The sequence below is a fragment of the Micropterus salmoides genome, unplaced genomic scaffold, assembly GCF_014851395.1.
Source record: "Micropterus salmoides isolate LMB-PRFRI ecotype aquatic unplaced genomic scaffold, ASM1485139v1 Ms_hic_scaffold_11, whole genome shotgun sequence".
Lineage (NCBI taxonomy): Eukaryota > Metazoa > Chordata > Actinopteri > Centrarchiformes > Centrarchidae > Micropterus > Micropterus salmoides.
Genome location: NW_024040152.1, coordinates 1,683,585 through 1,710,431, shown reverse-complemented (window position 1 = coordinate 1,710,431; position 26,847 = coordinate 1,683,585). Strand labels below are relative to the sequence as shown.

General features: G+C 39.3%; 1 protein-coding gene across 2 annotated transcripts in view; it reads right to left on the bottom strand.

Moving 5' to 3' along the window:
• Positions 1-5,095, bottom strand: part of LOC119896925 (atrial natriuretic peptide receptor 1-like) — a 151,813-nt gene extending 146,718 nt beyond the window's left edge. The window contains exons 1-2 of one of the 2 annotated variants that reach the window (XM_038710358.1): positions 4,751-5,095; positions 40-848 (exon numbers count right to left, since the gene is read on the bottom strand). In XM_038710358.1, the coding sequence (XP_038566286.1) occupies positions 40-848; positions 4,751-4,752 (811 nt within the window). In that variant the 5' untranslated portion in view covers positions 4,753-5,095. Of the gene's footprint in view, positions 1-39; positions 849-4,332 lie in introns of both variants that reach the window. The other variant, XM_038710360.1, reaches the window with a different exon arrangement.
• Between the last annotated feature and the right edge of the window lie 21,752 nt (positions 5,096-26,847).

Genomic DNA, 26,847 nt, shown 5'->3' with positions numbered 1-26,847 from the left:
GAAAATTAACCAACATTTAGCTGCTGAAAGGCAACTCACCGCGACCGTCGTTTTTAATGTCTGTGAGGATTTGAGAGTAGTTGACCGGAGGCTTGTTCTCTTCAAACACTCTGTCGACGAGGGTGATGTTGATGCTCTTCAGCTCCGTGAACAAACCCTCCACAGCAAAGTAACACGGCCGATCATCCACCTTGTTGTCGTTGAACATGAGCATCACATGCTCCCGCCACCCAAAGTGCTCACAGATCCGCAGGGCAAACTTCCCAAGCTTCTTGTGGGTCGGGCCTGTGTTGGTGATGGACGGGTAGACGCCGCCGTAAAAGGCCACGGCCGGGGCCCCAGCCGTGACCATGGGAACATCCCAGTGGGTGGTGAAGAGGCCAACAGGCGAGGAGGTGTAGGAGCAGCCAGGGCCGATGAAAGCCCACGGGTCATGCTCAAGTTTAAGGTCCACAGCCATGAGCGGGGCGATGGACTCGGAGCAGATGCCGTTCTTGTCTTCACTGTTCTTGAAAGCGTAGGTGAGGTGGTGGTCAGGTAGCAGAGTGGGGTCCGCGTTTACGGTCTTGATCGCCCGCTGCAGGGCGGGACCAATGCGAGGCCAAGCCCAAGGGTAATCTGTGTTGTTCTGTGGTAAAATGACGGCCAGCGTGATGTTCTGTTGGGCCCGGTGTTCATGGTGCCCTCGAGTTTGGCGTCTCAAGGTGCGTTGTCGAGATGATCGCCCGGTGATTGGCTGTAGGTCGAGCAAGGCCAGCAGAACCAGCAGGAGAGCAGAGCCCTCCTTCCAAAAGGCCATCCTCTCCCCAGCAGGTAGTCCACTTCCACCACAGCTGAATAATTTATCCCTGTTTATTGTAGAAACACACAAGGGAGACATTTACCAAACATGCAACATAAATGAAGTCTTGTCCTGTTATCTTAGCTCCAACAATTAGGCTATGCATACTTCCTCCTATAAGTAAAACTAATAACACTGAGACCTGTTTTTGTTGGTCACGGTCGAATTCCCTGTAATCATTTAGTCCACGTCAGTCCTGAGTGGCCTTTGTGACTTTGGGACCATGCTGAGTCGTGAGAGAAAAACTCCCTGAAGCTGGAAAATGAATGAATGGCAATTTTCCTGCCTGCCCTGCCCACCTCATCCGAAGCAGAGTTAAATGTGTTATACAGAAAAGTGATGAGTGTTTTCTTAAGTACAAAACGGGGGGAAACACATTGTCATCCTGTAATAAAAACATTTGAAATCCACCTAAGAAATGACAGATTTAATGACACTTTCATGACAGACTGATTGTTGACCGCAAGGTTTTTGTAATGTATGTTTTCAAAATGGTGCATTCAATATGTAATAATTAAAACTGATAAAAATATAATCAACTACTCATTTAGGCATTCCAATCAGAATCAGAAATACTTTACTGATCCCAGAGGGGAAATTCCTTGTTACAATTGCTCACTTTGCATATCAAGGAATTAAGAAATAGAAATAATAGGTATTTCGGTAGTAGTAATATAATGAAATATAGAAATCTAAATAATGGAGTGTGGATATGTACAGTATTTCACAGTAACAGAAATGTAATCATAAATACAAGTAGTGAATTAACTAATAGCTAATAAGGAGTACCGGTAGAGTCAATGTGCAATGGATACAATCCTCCTAAACTACAGTATTGGGACAGAGTATTGATGCAGAGAATACTGCACATTGAGTATTTAGAACAAAAAATATTGCACATTAGTATTAAAACAGATAATATTGCACAATATGTCGGGTATTGCAATCATGTGCAATACTAGACTGTCTTTTTAGTCTAAAGTCAGAGGGGGGAATTCATAAAATCAAAGGTCACCAAGAGAAAATCTGTTATTCAAAGTTAAAGAGTTAAAATGTTTTTAAAAATTGTATTGAGAACTGTATGATACCTGAATGTGTCTGGCTCATATTACATTAAAGCACTATTTTCATGAATTGTAATATAAACTGGTTATGAATTTGAATTTCAAATTTAATTTCATGACCGTGGCAACAACTCTGCTGAAGTACTACATTATATACCACTTTCCATTCAGATTTAAGCCAACATTGCATATTTTACTCTGCTGGCTGTGGTTAATAGCCATAATATGGTTAACTGTGATTCATGATTTATGTACAATGCTTGATTAATTTGCAATATTCTTTCAATATTTCAATATTTTATTCCGTCCCATTACTGCAATTTTTAAGGATTTAAATCCATTCCAGCTCTCAACATTATCAGAAATCATTATTATTTCTACTATTATACACGTCTGTTACATACTGTAGAATCCTGTACATATTTCAACACTATATTTTTTTTATTTTCCCTTGGTGTTTTTATGATTACTTCTTTTTAATGCTTTCTTTAGCAAGGTGAGCAACTGCAACAAAACCAATTTCTCCTCACGGTTTAATGAACAGGCACTGTTCTTTATGATGTCTGGCCTGCTTTTCATTTTAAATCTTCCTGCTAATACTTCCAAGTTGATATAGTATTGACCTATAAGTTAAAAAGCAAGACTCTTATTGTGATGGAGTAGGATTGTTTTACATGACATTATTGCAACAAATTTAATACACACACCGTCACTGCTAATTATAATAACTAGATTAATGAAATATTTCTCTCATTATCATATATTTCTATCTAACGTAGACTAACCATGTCCTGTACACTTTGCGCATTTCACTGCACTCCATTGACCACCACGTTGTTGTTGAGAGCCTGACAAGCATGTTTGTATGCTCATTCCCTGGGGTGATACCTATTGGACGGTTTATTCTTTGATTGATGTCTTTTGAACCAATAGTATTTGAGATATGTGGGGAAAAGTACCTCCTCCGCATGTGTACAGATGTTCATTAGGGTTAACGGTGTTCTGTACAGGCTATCAACGGTGTTCCGTACAGACCGAATAACTTGATTTCAATGGTGAAAATGGACGTTATCCATCCATCAATCCATCCATCGTCAACCACTTATCCTGCGTAGAGGGTCGCGGGGTTGCTGGAGCCAATCCCAGCTGACATCGGGCGCAAGGCGGGGTACACCCTGGACAGGTCGCCAGTCATGGACGTTATTACATGTACCATATGTGAGTTATTAATTTATTTTAACAGAGAGGAAATTATTTAAATTATTAATAAAGGTCAGGACATTTAATTTGTTTAAAACACAAGTTAATTACTGCTTTAATAAGCTAGAAGGCACGTCAAGCATGAACCATGTAAAATGTTAGTGAACAACATTACCATATCTTTCTGAAGAACAAGAATAAGGGCAAACAATGTGCATTTGTTAAAAAATATTTAACCTTATCTTAATCTTTTATAAATATAAACATCATCACTGCACACAGGATGACATGCAAACAGCGTCTGTGTTGACAAACGTGCTGCGTCTTTGCTGCCTGTCTCAGTGTGAGAGTGGCGCCAAGCGGTCATTGCCCTGACGTTTAAAAAATCCTATTTCAAAGAAATGATTCAACAAAATGCAATATATTTAATGATTTGTGATAACATAAAAATCATTTCATAAAGACTGTAGTATTGTGAGAAGCATTAATTCAAACTAAATGTACATTTTTGCTGCTGTAGTAGTCTCCCCACCCAAGCTGCTTTTTGGACTGCAGCTTGCCCACCCTCCATTTTCAAGCGCAGTGGGTGCACCTAGCAAACTTACTGAAATCCCACTGAAACAAGGTGGGGGGTCTCTTTTTTGGTTGGGAATAAAAGAGGGGGAAATTATGATTACACACATAGGCCTATGTAGTTTATGTATAACCTGGAAGTATTTATTCAGCGATCGGCGAGAAAAGGTCATCTGTACGGAATATCGTTGTGTACGGATCATGGTTAGTCTAGTTAGTTAGTTATTTCAAGAAGATTTGTCATTATTACACTATGCCAACAATATATGTTTGTTTTCTTTTTTCTTTTCCACAGAAAGCAATGTGCATCTGTTTTTCCCTACTAAATCATTATTAATTTTGTTACCAACATTTCAAGAATAGAATATAAAAATGTCTGCATCACAGATGGTCTACAACCTCTACTGGCACTAATAAGCCTCCATACTCTAACACTACAATCTCTGCTAGCACTACGTAGCCTCCATACATTAACACCAGTCTTGTATTGCCATCATTGTATTAGATAGACGTGCTGCTTAAAAGCACCAATTCCCACCGGACAGGAGCATGCAACGGTCAAAATGTCAGTTATCCTCTCAAATGTAAATCAATACATCCTCTAAATATGATACCACTTGGTATCATTATCAAAATGGACTTTCTTCTCTGTACCTCAGCGGGTGTCTGGTTTCCTCTTCATGTTGTTTGTAAGTTTGGAGATTGTAAACGGGAGAGGTGGCAGTAGTGAACTAGCTAACCACCCATGCCCGCGAAAACATGCCCGGCGCGTGCCCTCCTCCCTGGCAGCGTGTGAGCCGCGCGCGATGGGTCCTGTCGCTATGACAGCAACCGTTAAATTAAACCGTTAAATCCGATTTTACTCCAACGGATAGAAGCAAATGTCCAAAATGTGTCCCAAGTTCACACGCGTTTTTATCGAAAAATTATTAAAATAGATTATCAGTCTTTCAGGGAAGAGACCTAGGCTGGAAAAGTCGCGTTTTTAAAATTTTAATTTGTTGTTGGAAAAATTATTATTATAATTATTCCAGTATTCACCATCTCACTTTCTGTAGCTTATCAAACTCACATTAAACGTTATCACTTGTCAGACGTGAACGACGGTCCTTCCTTCACCATGTGAAGAAAAAATTGGTTTAAAAACGTTGAAATGTTAATAATCCACATTTTCCACAGTAAGATGTAAGATGTTGCAATCCTTAGAAAAACGCCTGAATTGAATTGTCAATTCGGATTAAATAAAACGCTGGAATCCGGCAAGTAAAGTCCGTTAAAAATAATTTAGAAGACTTTACAGTTGCTTATGGTCCTACAGGTGAATATTCGGCTGCACTTCATTTGGGTTTTTATAAGAATCCATGTGTGATAAACTGTGAGTGTTGTTGGTGGTCCGCTGCTGTCGGACCGAGAGGCCGGACTGACTGCCTGGTCTGTCTGGGCGGAGAGCTGGAAGAGAGGAGGGGGGAGAAGGAGGGGAGGAAGGAAAGAGAGAGAGGAGAGGGAGGGAGACAGGAAAGGTAGCAAAGGGAAGTACAAGAGAGGGAGATGAATAGGGAAGAAAGTAAAGGAGGAAGAAGGGACAAAGAAGGGAAAGGAAATAAGGAAGTAGGACTAGTAGAAAGGATAACAAGGTTCCCTGTTGGTCCCTTGCTGCACTTTTTTTTACTTTATTGTATTAGCTTTTCTAGTACTTTTTGTCTTTTACTTTATTTTATTTTATTTTAGTTCATGTTACTTTTATTCATGTTATTTTACTTTATTTAGTCCAAGAGTATAGCCTAATGACTTAAATATGAAAGATTTTGGTGATGAACCGTCTCTGATGAGTTTAAATGTCCGTTACTTATTACGTTTTAAGACGGGAATACAATATGAGACAAATATTTCACCTCTGAAACCTGTATAATAAACTGCCCAGTAACCTTGGATTTTATTTGTCTGCACAATTAAAACGTACGTAAGACAAACGTAGCCTAATCAAGCACCAATGTGTATGTTAGATCACTTTAGCAGTGTTGATTACAGTTATTGCAGATGGGTAAAAGCTGTTTTTGAGTCTATTTGTTTTTACCCTGATGGATCTGTACCGTCTGCCTGACGATAACAGGCGGTGGCCTGGATGAGAGGTGTCCTCTAGAATGTTCAGGATTTTTTTGAGACAGCGGGAACCGTGTAGTTCTTCCAGTGTGAGGATAGGGCAGCCAACGATCTTCTGTGCGGTGTTGATGACCCTGTGGAGCGCTTTCTTGTGAGCCACTGTGCAGCTGGTGTACCACACGCACATGCAGTATGTCAACATGCTCTCTATGGAGGCTTGGTAGAAGGTCAACAGCAGCCTCTGTGTGATGTTGTTCCTCCTGAGTACTCTCAGGAAATAAAGTCTCTGCTCGGCCTTTTTTAGCAGCTCAGAGGTGTTCTTGCTCCAAGTTAAAACCTCCTCAATGTGGACTCCTAGGAAGCGGAAGTCTGCCACCCGCCCCACACAGTCCCCATTGATGATTAGTGGTTGAATGATTGTTTTCTTTTTCCAGTAGTCTACGATGAGCTCCTTGGTCTTTACGGTGTTCAGGAGCAGGTTGTTATCGCTGCACCACACTGTCAGCTGCTTCACCTCGTCCCTGCAGGCAGACTCGTTACCCCCAGAGATGAGCCTCACCACCGTGGTGTCATCAGCAAATTTGTAAATGTAAATGCTCCGTATTTGTATAGCGCCTTTCTAGTCTTTTCGACCACTCAAAGCGCTTTTACACTACATTTGCATTCATACACTGAGCCTAAGTGCTCAAACAGAAACTAACATTCACACACATTCATACACTGAGCCTAAGTGCTCAAACTGAAACTAACATTCACACACATTCATACACTGAGCCAAAGTGCTCAATCTGAAACTAACATTCACACACATTCATACACTGAGCCAAAGTGCTCAAACAGAAACTAATATTCACACACATTCATACACTGAGCCTAAGTGCTTTAACAGAAACTAACATTCACACACATTCATACACTGAGCCTAAGTGCTTTAACAGAAACTAACATTCACACACATTCATACACTGAGCCTAAGTGCTTTAACAGAAACTAACATTCACACACATTCATACACTGAGCCTAAGTGCTTTAACAGAAACTAACATTCACACACATTCATACACTGAGCCTAAGTGCTTTAACAGAAACTAACATTCACACACATTCATACACTGAGCCTAAGTGCTCAAACAGAAACTAACATTCACACACATTCATACACTGAGACTAAGTGCTCAAACAGAAACTAACATTCACACACATTCATACACTGAGCCTAAGTGCTTTAACAGAAACTAACATTCACACACATTCATACACTGAGCCTAAGTGCTCAAACAGAAACTAACATTCACACACATTCATACGCTGAGCCTAAGTGCTCAAACAGAAACTAACATTCACACACATTCATACGCTGAGCCTAAGTGCTCAAACTGAAACTAACATTCACACACATTCATACGCTGAGCCTAAGTGCTCAAACAGAAACTAACATTCACACACATTCATACACTGAGCCTAAGTGCTCAAACAGAAACTAACATTCACACACATTCATACACTGAGCCTAAGTGCTCAAACAGAAACTAACATTCACACACATTCATACGCTGAGCCTAAGTGCTCAATCAGAAACTAACATTCACACACATTCATACACTGGCAGAACAGCCGCCAGGGGCAATTCGGGGTTCACTATCTGGACACTTTGACATGCAGCCTAGGGGAGCCGGGGATTGAACTGCCGACCTTCCGATTAACAGCCAACCCACTCTACCCAGAGCATTAAATTTTTATTGTGATGTTGTTAGGTGTTTTTTCCATTGAAATTGTGGGAATAACCCTAACCCTGCATATTTAAACCAGCTGATCTTTCTTGCTGCTGACCAGGATGCAGCAGCCTGTGTCTCAGTGTCTCGTCTGACATCCTCCATGTGTTTCTGCTATTCTCTGCGTATGTTTGAGGCAAAGTGTATGTCAGTGTTCGATCAAAATACTGCACGTTAGCAGAATAGTTTCCCTCGCTTTGCTTAAGAAGATCTGGATCCTGTTCTTCACGGTCCCCTTTGCTGGTATCACATGTCTGCTACGTCTTGTAAACAAGGAAGTGAGTTTGCTGATGCGTGACAACGTTTTTGCCTGAAACGGTGATTATAGGTCAAATTTGTGGAAAAGTTGCAGCAATTGTCAAAATTGCAATTCGCTCTGAAGTCATGGGAACTTGCTGAATTTGTGTTAATAGTTTCGATCGCAACAACGTGAAATCCTGGAGGGACTGACTAGAAGTCCCTTAGCGCCATTGTTCAGCGCAAAAGTACTAGCCTACTATAAATAACAGAAAATACTTTTCCCCAGGAGAGCGTTGTTTGTTTCCCGTGAAACAAAAAGCCAGCATTGATTCCTTTTAGTGACTGTTACGTAAGTTACGTAACATAAGTAGTGTTGCCATGAAGCTTACCGAAAACCTTACAGAGTTGTTTCACAATATTAACCACAACTTTTATTTTGAAAGTCTAATTTGACGTTGCATAGTTATTCTTGCCCAGTGTGTACAAAAACGACGCTAAAAGGTACCCAGAGCGGTAAACTGCTACACCAAATGGTCTTGACCAAGCACCCATAAGTGACGCTCTGGGATGGGAACAGGTTGACCACCTCCTTACACAGCCTTTGTTGGTCTTTATGCTACGTCACCTGACTTCTTCTATATAAAACATAAATATAGCTGCTGCTTAATTGCCCCACAAGGCAGGTTTTTTTGAGGACGGGCTTGTTGCATGGTAGATTAACTCACATTTTCGCAGATCTTGGTATATTATTTTCAATCTTTAAATATTTTCTTTTTATGTGAACAATTGCATGTTCTGTACACACACTGTACGCCTCGTTTCTTTTATTTATTGTTTATTCAGTTTTATATGCATGATTCTTAACAACTTTTGCTGTACTACTACTTTACAACACACAATAAATACTTTGTCAGTCTGCATGTACTGTATTTGTCTCTCCAGCATACAGTATACATAACAGCCTGTGTAGCTGTAATATCAGTGTGTTCCAGTTAGTCTGCAGAAGCTTACTCAGTCCCTTTGCCCTCCATTATTTTTTCCTGCCATTACATTTTATAGCTGCGTTATCTTCCATCAGGTGCAGGTTGAGGATTATCATTCCCATCATGGCTGTTTACTTTTTACAAGCATTTCACAGATCAATAAAAGCAACACACAATTACAAAAGGAAGGACAACAGGGAGGACAGTGCTTCCTCTTACAACACAGTGTGTAGTCCACCATTTATTCACACTGCCTTCATAAAGAATTATTATGGTTTGATTCATGACATTTTATAACACAGTCAGTGTAACCCATTTACCTTTTCTGGTTCGACATCATATAAAAACACTGCCAGCCGTAGCTTAAACTTTACAGTACATAGTGGAATCAATCCTTTCATCTAACTCTTTGCAAGAAAGCAAATAAGATGTCTGTGAAGGTTCCCAGTCATCCAGGTAATAGTTATCCAAGGAAGGTTAAAATCAAGAGCAACTGGACTTGGTTGAAGATACTAGAAGATTTTTTCCCATCATCCAAGAGACTTTTTCAGTTCGGGCTAGTCATGTTTCCATCTAATTATCATGCGGACTTTTGAAATGTTGCAATAAAGAGGGAAAAAAAGTATATGCGAAATAGGTGCGTTTCCATTAGCTGATTTGGAGCGGATAAACCAGGCAGGCGTGGTCCATCAACTTTTCTAATGCGATAAATGCGTAAGTAACCTCAGCTATTTAACCTCTGTGGCGTTGTCAAGATGATCAATACCGCTGGTTCGTTGCTCCTGGCTGTTGTAAAAACAGGCCAAGTCTGAACGATCGTTGGCATTCTCACCTGAGGCCTACAGTTTGTTTAGTTTCTTGGGAAGTGATGGAAACCAAATAAGCATATTTCCCAAAATTTGGGACTTTGGGAAATTTGGGAAAATTTTCCTTTAAAACTCCTACAAACTCCTCAGTGACTTCCAGAAGAACCAACTCCAGGACTCCTAGAATCACCTAATGTACCAAAGAACATCCTACTATTTTCAATGGGGGATGAATCCACATGTGGTGCTCTAGTGAGTATTTTATGAAATGTAATGGGGGATGAGTTGATTGTTACAAATTACAGCGGGTTGGGAAGAATACTGTATTACGGCGCATCAAAGGGGCATAGCATAGGCTACTACTAAGTCGACAAAAATACTCAGCATAAAATGCACAACAATGTTGACTGCACAAGAAACATCATCCATCTCACCCACACCTGCAAGACCATCAAAAAGTGGTCTTCAGTGGTCTTGGTCTCATCTTGGACTCGACCGCATTTGTACTCTATCTTGTCTCGGTCTCGGACATTGAGGACATGGAATTTTATTTCAAGACCAGTCAAGACCATAACTTTGTGAATATCAATAAATTGCTTTTGCATTGTCTGATTTATTGTAACATCCTAACTTTGATTGGATGTAAAACGTATTGCTTCAAATGCAACCAATAAACCTAATTAAACGTGTTGTTTCAAATCAGATAAATTTGAGAAGTACCTATGATCTCGTTCCACATTTTATTGTGTGTCATGTAATGTGGGGAACTGGTCTTGGCCTCTACTTGGTCTCAGTCCCTAAAAGTCTTGGTCTTGTCTCAGTCTCGATGAACTCTGGTCTTGACCTTGACTTGGTCTCATTTTGGGCAGTCTTGACTAAAACACTACTGGGAGGGAACAGAAAACTTGGACAAGAACAAACTGTGTCAAGATTTTGTTAAAGTTACTGATCGGTGCATGCAGTTTTTGGGACATTTTATAATCAGTAGATTTTTTTTTAGCTTGTTACTTTTTTTGGACAATGCATGTTTGTTTCTTCTGTATTTAAACTCCATTGCATGTTGATTCGTGCATGAAGTCCACATTGTATGATGAAAAATGCCAGTTAAGGGGGTATTACCTAATTTAATTGTCCTACTTGCGCTAATGCAAATGTGTTTTCACCCATGTGACTCCCTTCAAGTTGGATAATGGAACAAGCCAACGATTTGGTGCGCTAAATTGCATTGCACGTCTTCATTCAATATGACAATAACACAGGCATAGTGCTAAAATCATTTAGGCAGCATCAGCTCTGGAAAAATGAACTCACATGGGTCAACATACATTAGTGCAAGTAGGACAATGAAATTAGGTAATACCCCCTTAACTGGCATTCATCATACAACGTGAACAACTGCAGATGAATTATATTTCACGCATGGACCCATGTTTTCATAATGAGCAAATAAACCTTTCACAAAGCATTTCGTTTGTTAGTTAACATTTCTTAGTGCAAGCGATGTTTTAAAAACATTTTAACAAATAATACTCTCAGTGTCTCTCAGTGCAACAGTGAGGCTCACTGATGTGTTTTAATAGTTTCTGGACAACAATGGATAGAGATAAAGATGTTGGACGCTTATATCACCCTAACGAAAACTCATCTGAGTTAAATTTTAGCTGTGGATGATCCATTTCCACTGTGACAGAGCTGGTTTTGATGGGATTAAATCCAAATCTAACGGAAATGTGGTGGATTCAACAGCTACAGCGGCCCTGCCATACCACTCTGCGTTTGCCTTTTGCCTCTCCCCTTCACCTGCTGTCTGCATTCGGCTGACAGTGACAGCGTTTTGTCAGGAGAAGGGGATCCGGTAGGCGTTGAGATGCCGAGGAGAGCCATTAGCTTAACAAAGAGTGGGAGTCAGCATCTCCCATACATCCTCCACTTAAACCCTTTACTGGCACTGTTCTGTTTCACATCAATACCGGTTTCTGCTTTTCTCTGTTTGATTAATAAACAGACATTTATTATTCAGTAAGGGGCTTTGGAACAGGTTTATAAATATAGAACTATCAGCATTTTTCAATACACCCTCTTGATAAATTCTGTAATTTAACAGTGGACACAAACAGGAGTGATATTGGAGAGATTCCAGTGACGTAAGCATGCAACAATGATAGTAAAATATACACTTTATTTATATATAGATATAAACCACAGTCCATTTTCTGCACTATTGACAGTCCTCAGAGAGGAGACTTGGTGATGAGAGAAAGGCGATGATGTAACATGAAGGGTCAGTCCACATCTGCTGAAGAGCACAGTACCAGGTTTCTTGAACATCACAATGAGTTCACTGCACTCCAACGGCCTCCACAGTCTCCAGATCTCAACCCACTAGAGCACCTTTGGGATGTGGTGGAACGGGAGATTTGCATCATGGATGTGCAGCCGACAAATCTGGGGTTAAGTGTCTTGCTCAGGGACACAATGGTGGATACGAACCCAGGTCTGTCACACCAAAGGCATCTTATCCACTGCTCCATCACCACCCCATTTACTCAAACACTTTATTAATTACAATTTTGATACAGTAAATGGTAATTAACATATGTTTAACACACTTTCTGTTTTCCCTCCTGAAATACTGACTGGACTTGCTGATTACTTTGCAGATTCAGTTTTGCATTCCATATAAGATCTTGTCAGATAAAAGTGATTATGTCTCTTTCCAGCTTATTGTTACAAAAACTTCAAGTCATTTTATAACATGATAAAATGATAAACGTCTGTTACTGCCCAAGGGAGCAAAGCTTCATAATACAATATAGCTTCATATTTGTGTGTGTTTACCCATTTATTCACCTTATTTAACATCAATATCTTTCGGTAATTTTCTTAGAAACAAAAATCCTTAGATGCTACTCAATAACTTTCTTTAAAAAATAATATTTTTCCATGTATCTGTCTTCACCGCTATTTTTCAGGGACATTATTAAAATGAGTGAGTGAAGCTGTCACATTTAATGGTACAAGTGTCTTACTTTATTTAAAGTGGACCTTTAACTGGTTGTGACAACAAGTGACAACAATGAGAAAGCTTTAACCAAAAGCTACGGCTCATGTCTGAGAAAGTAAGGGCGTAGCTGCAATGTAATTACATGAGCAATGTGCATTTTATTGCTCATGACTTCAGCTTCTAAGAGTAGGATTGTGTTATTTTGTAGAGTTGCTTTAAGCTGTTAACAGTGTGTCTGTGATTTGTGGGTTACAAGTTATCTAAGCATTAAACTGGGACTGGGTGATTTGGTTTAATTCAAAATCTGATGATATTAAGAATATTTATCACAAGATGACACATTTATGCAAAGTCACTTATAAAGTCATCAAAATTATGTAGCTGAGAGACTTTGTGTGTGAAACAGAACTGTATTAACAAATCTTATGTCTTGGTGGGTTATGCAGGAAAACAGGGATTGGACCCAAACACAGACAGAGGGGGGCAGTAAATTTCAAGGATTTTATTGTCCATAAATGAGCTTACATGCAGTTAAAGGCAGGCAGGCAAGCAACAAAGAGGGAGCAGGCAGGTAGGCAGGTTTAAGCAAACAGCCAATCCAACAAGTTAACTTGGAACATGGTAAAACCGGAAGGCAGACAGCAAACAGGATGAACAATGAACGACAATGAACAAGACAAGTGAATGGGTATAAATGGCGAGATGAGGGAATTAGATGCCAACACCTTCTGACTCCAAGCTTGACACATATGGACGCTTCGTCAAGACCCCTTGGCATCACTTTTTAGTGTCCTTTGCTTAGGTTTAGGCACAAAAATTACTTGGTTAATGTCATGCTGTAGGCCTCCTTTCCTTGTTTAGTTGGTTCTCAGTCTTATTATTTGTAGTCTTTTAAGTTTCTGTCTTATGGTATGTTGGGTTTTGGGTTCTGTCCTGTCTATTGTCCTGTTGTCCAGTATGTGTTATTTAGTCTGTGTCTCTGTTCATGTCTTAGTGTTTACTTATGGTCTGTGCACTTCTGTGTAATTTTTCCCTTGTCTGCTCTGTGCTCTGTTTAATCGTAGTTCGGTCTGTTTTCCCTGTTAGTTGTAGTATTTGTGATCTGTCTACTTATGTCCTGGATTAGTTATTTATATTATTCTGTTTCTTCTTGGTTATTAGTTTCCCTTGGGCTTTATTGGTGTCTGTCTGTTTCCCCCTGCTTTACTGGCATGACGTTTCAAACATGTTGCATAAGCAGAAAGTCATATTTAAACAATAAAATTTTACTAAACTAATTAATAATAAAATAATATACTGATCGTTGATTGGCCATTAGCCTTTGTTGCGACTTTACATCTAAACAAGTTGAGTTATGCACCAAGTAAGTAGTTAGTAGTAGTTCTTTTTTAACGTCAATTTCTCTGAAATGTTTTGAAATGATGACCAAATTATCACAATAATAATAATTATTATTATTATAATAATAATTCACTGAACGATGCTAAATGATTAAACTGACTCTTCACCAGCCAAAAGAAAATTAAATAATTGTGTTGGAAATAGGCTCAAATTTAAATAGAAAAAACATTCTTCTGTGTAACAACACATCTCACATGGGTACCACAGATAATCGTCACAATAGCAATCATGGCTTTATTATGTTGACATGTGCCATGAGACAGAGAGGGTAACCATGGGAACACATTAGCAGTGTGAGGGTTTGGTCTGTTCAGCTAATTGAAGATGTCAACATGTAAATGTTCTGAGGCAGCCGAGCTGATAATCGTCCTCTGTCATCATATGGATCACTGATTTCTAATACATGGAGGTCAGAGGTCAGAGTTTAAGTTGACTGAAGGGCACTTGGGCAGGTAAATGTGATCTTGACACCACATTCTTAAAAAGTTTCATCAATTTATCAGTTTGTTAAATCACATAAGGTTGGTAAGACAAACCAATTCAAGTTACAATCAAACAATTAAAAGTAAGTATTTTGTGTTAAAATAAAAAAGGAAATAATATGGAAGTGGTAATTTTCTTTTTCCAACCATTTTCCAAAACAAAACCTTAGAGATCTTTTGTTTTCTTGGTTGTTTTGGAGACGAAATATTTTAAAGCTATAAAGTTTTCATGCAACAAAATTGGCTAATTTGACAAACTGTAATTTCAATAATCAATTTGGATCCTTTGAACAAAAAACAAACGCCATCTAACACGTTTCATGTTCATCATATAAAGGCTGTAGTACCTTCATGCTACACACACATAACCTAACAGATAATTAAATGTGCATTAAAACATTTAAAATAAATAAAATAATAAATTTGTGTCACGATGATAAAATGGTTCACATTAAAAAGTCTGTGTTCAAGCACCAAGCATCATCAATGTAAAACACAGTGTCCACTGCCTCTCATCCAACCTGTTCTCACTCCCAGCTCGTCACATATGGACGCATGGTCAAGACCCATCAGTATGTAACACACTCGGGATCCCCATAGCGTCATAGTTTGACACAGTGGGGGAAGCCCTGTAGCGTTACTTTTGGACGATGAAGGTAGGTGTAGGATATTTAACAGAAAAGACATTGTAAGAAGGTGGTTGGGGTGGAATGAGGCCCAGAACCTTTTATCCAAAGCGACTTATAATTGCTATATATGTCAGAGGTCGCACGCCTCTGCAACTAGGGTTTAAGTGTCTTGCTCAGGGACACATTGGTGGACGTGTCACAGTGGGGAGTTGAACTCGGGTCTCTCACACCAAAGGCATAGTCTTATCCACTGCCCCATCACTACCCCTTTACTAAGGTAAGCGTCTTTTTTTCAATTCATTGCAATGGGAATGCCATGTTTTTGCAACCTGGTAAAAACGCCAGCAGCGTGACGAGGCGTTGAGTGTCTTTTCCACGCTGGGTGCTGAGTGGGTTTTTTTTGGTTGCCTAGAGTTGAATGTTGAATGTCACTTTTTTCTCAGCCGTCCAATCACAGTGCAGGAGGGGCGGGACAAACACCACACCAAGCCATCTCAGCTCTTGAACCGCAAAATCTCATGAACCCTCGTACGGCGAGAACGTCCCCTCGCTCTACATGTTTCAGCCTTCATGCAGAGCAAGGGCCAGTGCAAGTAGGCCTACCCTACTTTGCGGTGACATGTTTACATTCAGTAAAATATAGCTTACTTGCAGAACATCACCTCCACAGATATTATGTATTATAGCAACTAAAGTGTCTCAGCTGAAAAAAATGCCACGCCTCCAAAGTGCACCCTAGGCTTTTTCAGAAGAGCAGCTGGCGTTTTCAGCGGGTTAAAAAACCAAACTGCAACTGAACGTTAATCGGACATTGCATATTTATTGTTGCTAACTTGACAACAGAGCCCTAAACGTGAGAATGTGTTGTCTCATCAGGGACCAAGCAGTAAAGGCAGGGACACAAGGTTGAGGTTTAGTAAAGTTTAGGCTTTATTAACCATAAAGTTTCAAAACCATATAACACAAAAGAAGTATCAACAGAACTACTCAAAGTGGGGCTTAACTAAACTGAGGTCAACGTAACAATAATACAACATAAGTCTGAACATAACAAACATGACACAAAAGGAGGGGTATATATACACACAGGCTAGCCTCCCCCAAACACAAAGGGGGGAAAACTAAGTTACTACAATACTACAATTAAAAAGACCCAAAATAAACCCAACCACCAACCATAATACTAACAAAACAACACTACTGAAACCAATCTAACAGAAACAAAATGTCCACATGCTGCTGTGTTGTTAAGGATTTTGTAGTTCAGAGTCCCTCTGCCCACTGACAGGAGTTGGTTCCTTCCACTTCCTGTGGTGGAGTAAAAAAGCAGTTTCAAACTCCAGCTCCCCCTTTGGCAGATGATTCAGCAGCAGCAGCATGCAGAGAAACAAAGGACAGGCATAAATTACTAAACAATTCTACTCTACTCTTTCTGTTACTTGGCCAACATGAGTCCCATTTTGTTCAGACCGAACCTTTAGGAGCAGCCTTAAGTCAAAGCTGGGCCAACATGGCTCCTATCCCGGCTCTCTATCCTCTCCTCTGAGCGATCACCTCACCTGTTGTGGTGCCTTGTCAGGTTGATCTGGCTGGATGGATCGTGGTCTGTGTAGTCTTCATGCATGTTGCATTTGAAACACATAGGAACTTGTGACATTGTGTATTACATGTGTGACAAACAGGCACATGTTTTTGTAGCTGTTTACTCTTGTCTTGCTAAACTGTAGCATAATATATACTAATATCTTAATCGGGAACCAAACATTAAAAGGAGATTGAAAATTTAAGATTTATAAACTGCTGGGTGGCTTTGTGGTGTTGGGACATGATGGTGATGATGAGTGGAAGCAAAACATCAATAATGGATTTCCCTCCAGATGGCTGCAGCTTCTGGAAACATGATGCAGCAGCCAGGACGTCTACACACAGATTTACTGAACACATTCGTCTGGGAGCTGATTTCAAACTGCTTCTGCTGTTTTAACTGGAAACTACTTCCTGTATAACGTAGATTCATCCTGTACAGATTAATGTTGTACTTTATGTTTACTTTGTTTACTTTTATTATCTGCATCGTTTAGTAAAAGCCTTAAAATTACTTCTTACAAACCTCTTAAAAAGTAGAAATCATTTAAATGTCTCAATACTACAGTCCATTAATGATCAATTAATAAAACCTTTGGTGAGAAACCATTAAAGATACCCTTATCCATTACAATACAAAATAATTTAGCTGTTTATTTACTCAAAATCTGGGGTAAACCTATTTACACCCCTGAACAAAAATCTATTATTTGATGGCATCTGAAAATACATAAAAAAACAGCCTTAATAAAACCTTAAAAATATAATTAATGGAGTTGTCCAAAATGTCTTAATTATTTTGTAAATTCCAACACCTCTTTCAGTCTTTCTTAATTTGTTAATTGGAGTATTAAGGTGCTTTAAGGTTTTTCAGTTTTCACCTTTTCAACTAAAAGTTAAATGAATCTCTGGCTACTGAACACCTTGATTTAGATGAAGGTTTGTGGTGAATTAATGGTATTTTAAAGAAGTTATTGTGTCGTAATATTTGCTGAACTACAGTGAGTGTCTTTCTGTAGATAAATAAACATTGAAAACCTGTTGTATCAGCTGAACATGTAGACATTGAAGTCACCACCCTGACTCTAATCAGCGTCACTGCCGATCTGCTCCCATCCGAAGACTTCCACACCTCCACCATTTGACAACGGTAACCACTAGTTTTATTTTGAAAGTCTGACCGGACTTTGCATATTTGTTCTTGCTAGCTTGACCATGGAGCCGTACAGCCCTAACACGTACAGTGTGTAATGTATAAAATGCTTCTTCTAACCTGACTATAACATGACATTCGGTTTTGTACGAGAGTCACAATTTTCTGTGAGTACCAAAAGTTATTACAGGGGAATAATGTTACTGGCTTTAATAAAGCAGTAATAAATCATGAAAGATTCTCTTTGTTTTGTGGACAGTATGTGGTCTGTCTCATCATGCATCATCCATCCATCTTTAATCAGCAGAATAACTGTGTCTTTGTTGTATTTTGCTCCTCTGAGTATCGTTGCCATTTCAACAGGAAGTGGAAGTGGCGCCCTTCGGGTCCTTCTTGTCAATTATTCAACAGGAAAGGATGTAAAAATTCACAAAGCTGAGCAGGTTTGCTCACCATGTGTAGAGGAACACGCCTGCTGGTCTGACTGATTCACTTCATAAGTGAAGGCTCAGCAGGTCTGACACTTTTTCTCCAGAGCATCACTGGGAAAAGAGTTTGTTTGTTTAAACATTGACAGGTTTACAGTTCATCACAGATAGATAGATAGCAGAGCAGCAAAACCTTCTGTCCCCACGACAGACCACCGAGCCCTGCAGCTATCTTTTGCAGACAATCAGGTAAGTTGTATTAGGAACGCAAAGCTTATAAAACTGAAAAGGTTCCTCTCTCAAAAAAAAGCTGAGAGAATCGAAAGACAGGAACTCTAAAACACTACTTTACTTATCCACTGTGTGATGCCAGGCGGTTCTTCTGACACCAACAAGAGAAGGATTATCAGGAGTTTTAATTGATTTGAAGGACCTTTTGGGGGGGGATTATCTATATCAAGAATGCACCAAGAAGGAGTGCATTGTTTCCCCCAAAAGAAATTCCAAAGGGAACCCCGCTCTACAGCCTAACCAGGGAGTAAGCTCCGAAAATAGTTCACTTGTCACTCTGTATTTACCTGTTCATAATCTGATGCCATTCGTGTATCTTGCTTATATTCTCTAAGTAAGAATGTGTAACAACCAATATTATCCAGGAAGCTAGTTAAGTTCCTCTCATCTGATGTGATTCCTAGGAAATGCTAACCTTAAGGTTTAACTACTGACAATTGTTTTCCTTTTATCAAATGCTTAAAACTAAGAACGGTATACCTGTTTTGACAATTGAGGTTTGATTGTGGGAAGATATTTGATACAATATGCGCAAATAGATTTATTAAAAGTTACACGCTACTGATTGATCCTTTATACCAGCAGAGTGAGGAGGAAGCAGTAAGGGGAGGGAGGTGAGCTGCAGACTGGAGAGAGACAAATCAAACAGCTGTAATAATAAAAGACTTGCACCGCTGACTCCATTAACACCCAGAGCTCATTAACAGTAACCACACTGAACTCCCAGCAAGCACATAAACACAACACACGTCAGCTGCTAAATGTCACTTCATGAAAATGAGCTTCAGTTGTAGGTTAATGACTCAACCAAGCATCAGAGGAAAAACAGCCTCGTTAGCCTCTTTGACCCTCCTGCTCCATCACACGTGTGGCCGGGTGAAATTTAAATGACACCGGATACATTAAATATATTCAGAGTGGTCTTTATTTCTCGACCACTCTCAGAATGTGTAATGCTCTTTTTGTTAAGATTTCACCAAATCTTTTCTATACAATCGAATTTACAACTTCAAACAGTCTCCCTCTAAATCTCACTTTAAATTATATCCAAACAATCTGATGCAGTGACTTGTATCTTAGGCTAATGTTAGATAGAGAAAAATGTTTTTTTTTTAGGGCTGGGCACTTCCGCATTAACGCCAATAATTATTTTATCGCACGTTAACGCAGTTTTTATTATTATTAGTTTGAAAGTCCGTTGCTCACTGGCTCTGAATACACATCCAGTCAAATCCTGGGTCACAGGAGGGGTGGGAAATCTGCAAATCAGCCACCCTAATGAGCAGCGGAGGGAGGCTTCAGCAGACTACGCTGGAGAAGTAGATAAACAAAGCTGTGGGAGAAGTAGATAAACAAAAGCAAGACGAGCGATCAGATGCCACAGTGAAGTGGATAGCTTCACACTGCATGCTGGTTAGTATTGGGGAAGATGTCCGTCTTAGGAACGTCCTTAAAATCACAAAGTAGTCGCTTGGCCCCGCGGGGTCGCTCTGTGCTCCTCAGGTGAACAGGAGACAGCGCTCCACAAGTAACCGGCAGGCGCTCTATGGAGTAACCATGGCTGCGGCTTCTGTGCGCTACACAGCTGTAGCCTATTTAACTTAAGTTAAAATTATAGGCTACATAACTGTACCTGATAGGCCTCATCTGGTTTTGCAGTTCTGCTACTGTAGAAACACGGCGGTGAAACATGGCAATCTCCATGTGACAGGGCCTGCGGTGCATGTAGATAGAAATGAAATCATTCTAAGGAAATAAAAACATAACAGTAACGTTACCGATGTCCGAGTGTGTTAGCTAGTAAGTTTGCTAACATCAACAACAGATTAATAGCTAGCGGACACACCTCTGTCTGTGAAACTCTGGTTGATTTAGCTAACAAGAGCAACACAAGACACATCCAGCAGCTAATATGTTATTACTGACTAATCCAGCAGAAAGAACGCCAGCTCAGCAACAGTCTGATATTTCCTCTGTTCTCTTCCTTGCTTCCTTCAACAACTTAGTTTTCTGTGTCTTCGCAGCCTTTGTCATGATATCCGTACCTTATTTCCTGATTATATCAAGCTAGTTTGTCATAAAGCATTACACCGTTGTTGTGAAAGGTTTCTATGTGTGATTCTAATCCTTCATAGTGCAATACCAGGGGCCATTCTCCCTGTTTCAGTCAGTGTACCATCCAAACGTTATTTCAAGATAAAAATACCACATAATCTTGCTTTGATGCACAAGTAATAATAATCTAATGATAGAATAAATAATAGTAGAATCACAGGGGATATTTTACTGCAAAGATTACTTTTGCTTTTAATTCTTTAAATACATTTTCCTTGTTATACTTACACACCTTTACTCAGGTAACATTTTCTTTTACATGTAATGGAGTATTTCTACATTGTGGTATTGCTGCTGATCTGTGTACTTGTTCCATCACTGCACAACCTGGTTGGTCTCTTTTTCCTTTCCAGCGCCACGTTACTCACAAACAGACACCGTTGATCAGGTTTAAAAACCTTAATTTAATTTGTGTAAAGGTTAATTCAGGAGATCAGACCGCCACGACGAAGACGATGCTGCATGAGTCTGATGTTTTTTTAACCACAAGCTAAAACAGATTATTTAATACACCTTTTACATTTTTTACTCAGTCAGTCCTACGAGACTGAAACACGTACATGTATATGCATAGGTGTCATTTCCACTGGGGACGCTGGGGACATGTCCCCACCAATTTTGGAAATGGCCTTTCACCTTTTGAAAGCGTTTGTTAAAATGTTAAGAAAAAAGTTTGCAACAAACAAATGAAAATGCTTTGAGAAAAGTTTATTTGCACAATAAGAAAACATGAAATGCAATTTAAAGATAGAAGAAACAAATCTTCTCTGTGAGATGGTATAGCGTTTAAAGGCTGTTGGATTGTCAACCAGAAATACAACTGCAGGGAAGTGCAAAATATCTTACAGGAAAACATCCTTTGGCCAGACTTCCTATTGAATCAAGGGAGCCAACACCTGGAGCCTATTGAGGTAAATATAGAACAAAATCATCAACTTAAGCTTAAAAAAAATATTTTGAATATTCACCTGCCACCTGAATCTTGTGTTTCCCTTTATATAAATAAAAACATTTCGACCAGAAATTGGTGCAGAAAATGTCTCCAGAATGCAGGAAATTAAGTGTTTAATGCTGGAAATGTTCTTGGGGAAGATCCCCGACCCTCCATCCTTATATTTCAGCATTGAATATTTCTGCCAAATGTGTTAAAATAAATTCTTGTCTTGTTCTCATGATCGTAACATTGTACATCAAGTTCAAGTTTATTTATATAGCACATTTAAAAACAACACTAGTTGACCAAAGGGCTTTCCACAATAGACAACAGATATACATGACAACAGTAGAAAAAGTACAAAATAAAATTAATGTCACTACTCAACTCTGTTTGAAGGCCAATGAATAAAGAGAGGTCTTTAGCAAGGATCTGAAAGTGTCAGGAGTTTGGGCATTTCTTATTTGAACAGGTAAAGTATTCCAAAGATTAGGAGCAGCTACTGAGAAGGCTCGGTCACCTTTAGTTCCATCATTCCATCTCATTCCATCTTGTGAGCTAAGTGTATCGCCTCACCCCTAATCTGAGCCATATTTCCGTTTCTTCTTACCTTTTTTACATCATTATATTGCATTTAATGACATGATCAACACTGTTGCTCTCCTTCTCCTTGTCCGTAGAGGGCGCTCACCAACCTTTCAAGCTCTAAACTCCTGCTGTTACTTCTCTTGCTTGTTGTTGCGGTGGAAGACATACTCAGATCTTTGACTATTTTATACATTTAGGTAGATTTATCCATAAGTATACATAATCATTAAGTGAATAGTTTATATTTTGTATTCATAATCAGAATCTGTAAAATTAACTAGTAACTAAAGATGTTATAAAGTGTCTTTAAATCAATTGCTCTTGAGTAAATGTACTAAAGTTCCACCACTGCTTGTAGGAGGTGCAGATTAATTGAGCTTTCACTCTGTCTTTATTCCTCTAAGTTCTTCAGTTTTTATGTGTTTGACTCAATAATAATAAGATATAAATAATATTCAGTCTCAGGTGGCTGCCAGAATGAACTCATACTAACTAACTAGTGTGGCAGTGTCTCCACCGTGTGGTCAATGTAGGAAGAAAAAAAGAGAATAGATGTAGTTGCGACACAAAATATACAGAAAAATAAACATACAGGGGTGTACAAAATAATGGAAACACCAACCTGTAACTAATATGCTTCATCCATCAATTTTAAACTAGCTTCTGTTCTTTTTGATTATTCTTTATTTTGTTGTGTATTGTTTTCTTTGTTTATCTCTCAATCTTTTTGTGCGTGGTGATAGCCAAGCATGAGTAAATAATAAATAAACCAGACATTGTCCACTGATTGTTCATTTTTAATAAAGTAATAGTGACAAATAAAGCCTGTGAGCGGCAGCATTGACAGTGTCTAAGCTGTCGGGTAAGGAGGTGCTATAAATGAGATATAACTAGGCTTGCATGGTTTTATCATGTTATGCATTGCTGAAACTATTTATCCTTGATCCAGTAAAGGCCAAATGTTGTTTCTCGCTAAACGCAACATTAACAGCCAGCTGAACAGAGAGTTACAAGCTCAAGTCAAGACAAAGCTGCAGTTTCCTTCCTGCAACTAATGATTATTTTCATATTTGATCAATCTGTCATTTATTTTCTCAGTTTATAGATAACACAAGTTTATAAAATGCAAGAAACTGTGGAAAAATGTCAGTGTTTCCCAAAGCCTGTTGTGTCCTCAGACATCTTGTTTTGTCCACAACCCAAAGATATTCAGTTTACTGTCAGAGGAGCAAAGAAACCACAAAATATTCACATTTAAGAAGCTGGAATTAGAGAATTTTTAATTCTTAAAATATGACTCAAAATGATTAATCGATTATTAAAATATTTGCAAATTAATTCAATAGTTGCAGCTCTACTGTAACTCCAGTGGATCTAAATAAATAAATTCAAAACAGCCAGAATTAGACTCAACAAATCCCTTTAACAACATTAAGAAAAAGTCAAAGCAGAATTTCACATAACACAATCCATAACACAAAGTACTTTAACACTCTCTGTACCCTTGAGCAAAGCACCAAACACCCGAGAGTGAACGTGTCACACTGCTGTATATGAATGTAGGTAACAAAACATTACCGTGGTTCTTAGTGGTGAAAAGAGGCTGAGAAGCAGAGAGAAGGTCAGAGGTCAGCAGGTAGTCAGGCATGTTGTGTTATGGCACTGAAAAATACCAATGTTGCACCAAAAGTAGTGAAATGGCCCTTTAAAAACGCACAACAAAATCCCTTTAAAAGTAAAAAATTAACGGATCCACATGAGAATAAAAGCTGCCACCAGCTCTGTTACATCCAACAAAATCTAATCCCACTCATAAACATTAGGTCTCTTTGATAGAAACTGTACAAGCCACGTTTTAACGTTTCGGGCAACTAAATAGAAAACAAACACATCACACACACAAAGCTGCAACTAATAATTCCTTTCTACATTGATTATTTTCCCATTTTATCAGTGAAGTGCCAGTTTTCATTGCAGTTCTTTGGTTAACTTGAGTCAATATGCACACCAACAGCAGTATGAACCCTGCAGAGGGGCCGGCACAGGGTCCATTTCAGGTTGTGGCCTGTACTACGAGGCGGGGTAACTGGCTTATCCAGGTAACTTTAGGAGTAACTTTGTGACGTCGGGTGCAACAACCTGATTAACCCATACTACGAAAGATGGATAGGTGTTACCTGAGGTCTGTTGCCATGGCAATTTACGCTGCATCTCTAAACCGCTCCGAGCAGGTTTTGTTCGTGGTTAACTGGAGGTTACCCTGCACGTGGACTACACACCACATCTGTACTCAGTGTTAATGATGAGAAGCAGGCTATTAATACACACCATTTAATAAAACATGTTTAGATTTCATCCTTATTTGTTCCACTGCGGTTGCAGGTGAAATGAAGTTATTTACGTTCACACAGCGAGCACTGCAGCCTCTTTGATTGTAGAGAGGAGATCCTAATTAATTAACAGACAGTTTCTAACATGTAGCCCATCTGTAGGCTATAATTGAATTCTCCTAAGTGTTTTCACATATTTATATAGATAATTTTACTTGTCCAAAAATAAGGAGCCACGGTGGGGGTTATAAACCGAGACAAAAAATCCTAGATGAAAGTTTCAAATTTACAACAAAAAATCAGGGCAATTCCCTGAAATTAAAGTCACAAAAAAATAAAAAATAAATCACTCTGGTGTTTTCTTCTGAATACGGCCAATCCATGGCAAAGTCTCTAAGGTGCATGATAGTGATTGTGGACTAACCTCAGGAGTATTTCTTCACTACTAAATCTGATTGTGAAGTCTGATATAACTTTCCAGTGCATGCATACTACACGGCAGTGTGTGTGTGATGTTGCAGCCTTGCAAAGTGAAGTTTCCCGCATAAATGTGTGACTATAATGTCAGAGAATATTCAAGTTTTTTACTTGTTATATATATATATATATATATATATATATATAAATAAAAAATCAAGTCTCTGGTTATTACCCCTCCCCTTTTTTCTATTACAGTGCACTATCAACGTGCATTCTTCTATAAATACGGAGCCGTTGCGAAAAAACTGTCTGCACGGCCATACACACCCCTTTTATTCGAACGCGCACCAACTCCATTTAAGTTAACACAGACTCAGCAAACCAACATCTGATCCACCGTCGTAGTACCGTTAAACTCCAGTGTAGGCGATCACAGTTTGTCAACCCTGAGATTGCCTGATAACCCGAGTTAACTCTGAGTAGGTTGAACTCCCTTTGTAGTACGGGCCACTGAACAGCGACCTGGTGGTTCACAGGAATTGTCCAAAACAAACGGTTTCTCAACTATGAATCCACAGATCCTTGATGAGATTAAACTTTGCTTAGTTATTTCATTTATAAAAAGGCTGCACTATCACAAGATTGAAGGTTTAGTTACTGTAACTGCTTCTGTAGAATGTGGAAAAAGTTTGGGACTTTTTGGACCTGTGGATCTACACAACACCAAATTAAAAAAAGACTTTTCTCTTAGAAAATAATTAACATATTCTCTGGTAACCTTGTTACCTCGTTGCATGCTAAAACAGGCCCCCAGAGACCCAAAGACACCTCCTGGGTCACGCCGCTCTTAACGAGGCCACCTGGGGTCCAGGTGGAGGTAGACTCAAGCCTCCTGTGCGATAAAGACACACGAAGACGACGTCTCGAGTCCACTTAGGTGATTGTCTACGTTTTTTGTTGACAAAACGATCTCACACAAGGTCCGTGTGCTAGCGGAGTTTGCCAAGTCGTCATGTTTAAGTATAACCTTGAAAACGTACTGTTTAAAGAACTAGTTCAACATTTTGGGGAAATTCTTCTTTAACCGTATACCTTTCTGGCCAAGAGTTAGATCAGACGACTCTCGCGTCTGTTTGATAAACATGAAGATGCAGCCAGAAGACAGTTAGTGTAGCTTAGCACAAAGCCTGGAAACAGCAGGAAACTGTTTGCATAACAAAGAAATACTCCAGTTCATAACCCCTCGCTATGTTCATATTTACCAATCAGACGTGAGAGTGCTATTTAAGATTTAGAAAATTTCCTAAAATGTAATGCAATTAAAAAGATCCAGTAGGTAAAGGTTATTTTTTATTGTGGTTAAAGTTGCGGTAGGCAATGCTTTTATTGTATTTGTTGAAATTCTCTTCACATCCCGACAGCAATCAACGAATCAAATGCTCTGACACAAAAATACATTTTAAAACGGTATCTGTGGCTGTCACAGTACACTAGCATACATTCCCGTGCACTAGTGGACGCAGCCGCTGTGAACTCACTTGTTGGTTTGTGGACAAACCTTCTAAAGCCTCCAATTTGGCAGTTAATTTCTTTACAACAAGGCACCGGATGTGAACATATTTGGACGAAACGTTGACGCTAGCTAGCTTGGTTAGCAAGGTGTAGCTGTAATTCACGTTAACTGTAATACTAGCTGGGATGCTAATTTTGGCTAGCAACAAACAGGCTTACCAGAAAAATGAGCAGCTGACTCCTAATAAGCTTTTTCAGCGGCGCTGGTTAAATGTACACAGAACATCGGATACAAGTCGCCTCTATCCTGATTGACAGGTCGCCATGATAGTCACAATCATCTTGTAGCCCCGGCCTAAAGCCTCCCCTTCTTTCTGGTCTATGTTCCTCTAAGTGG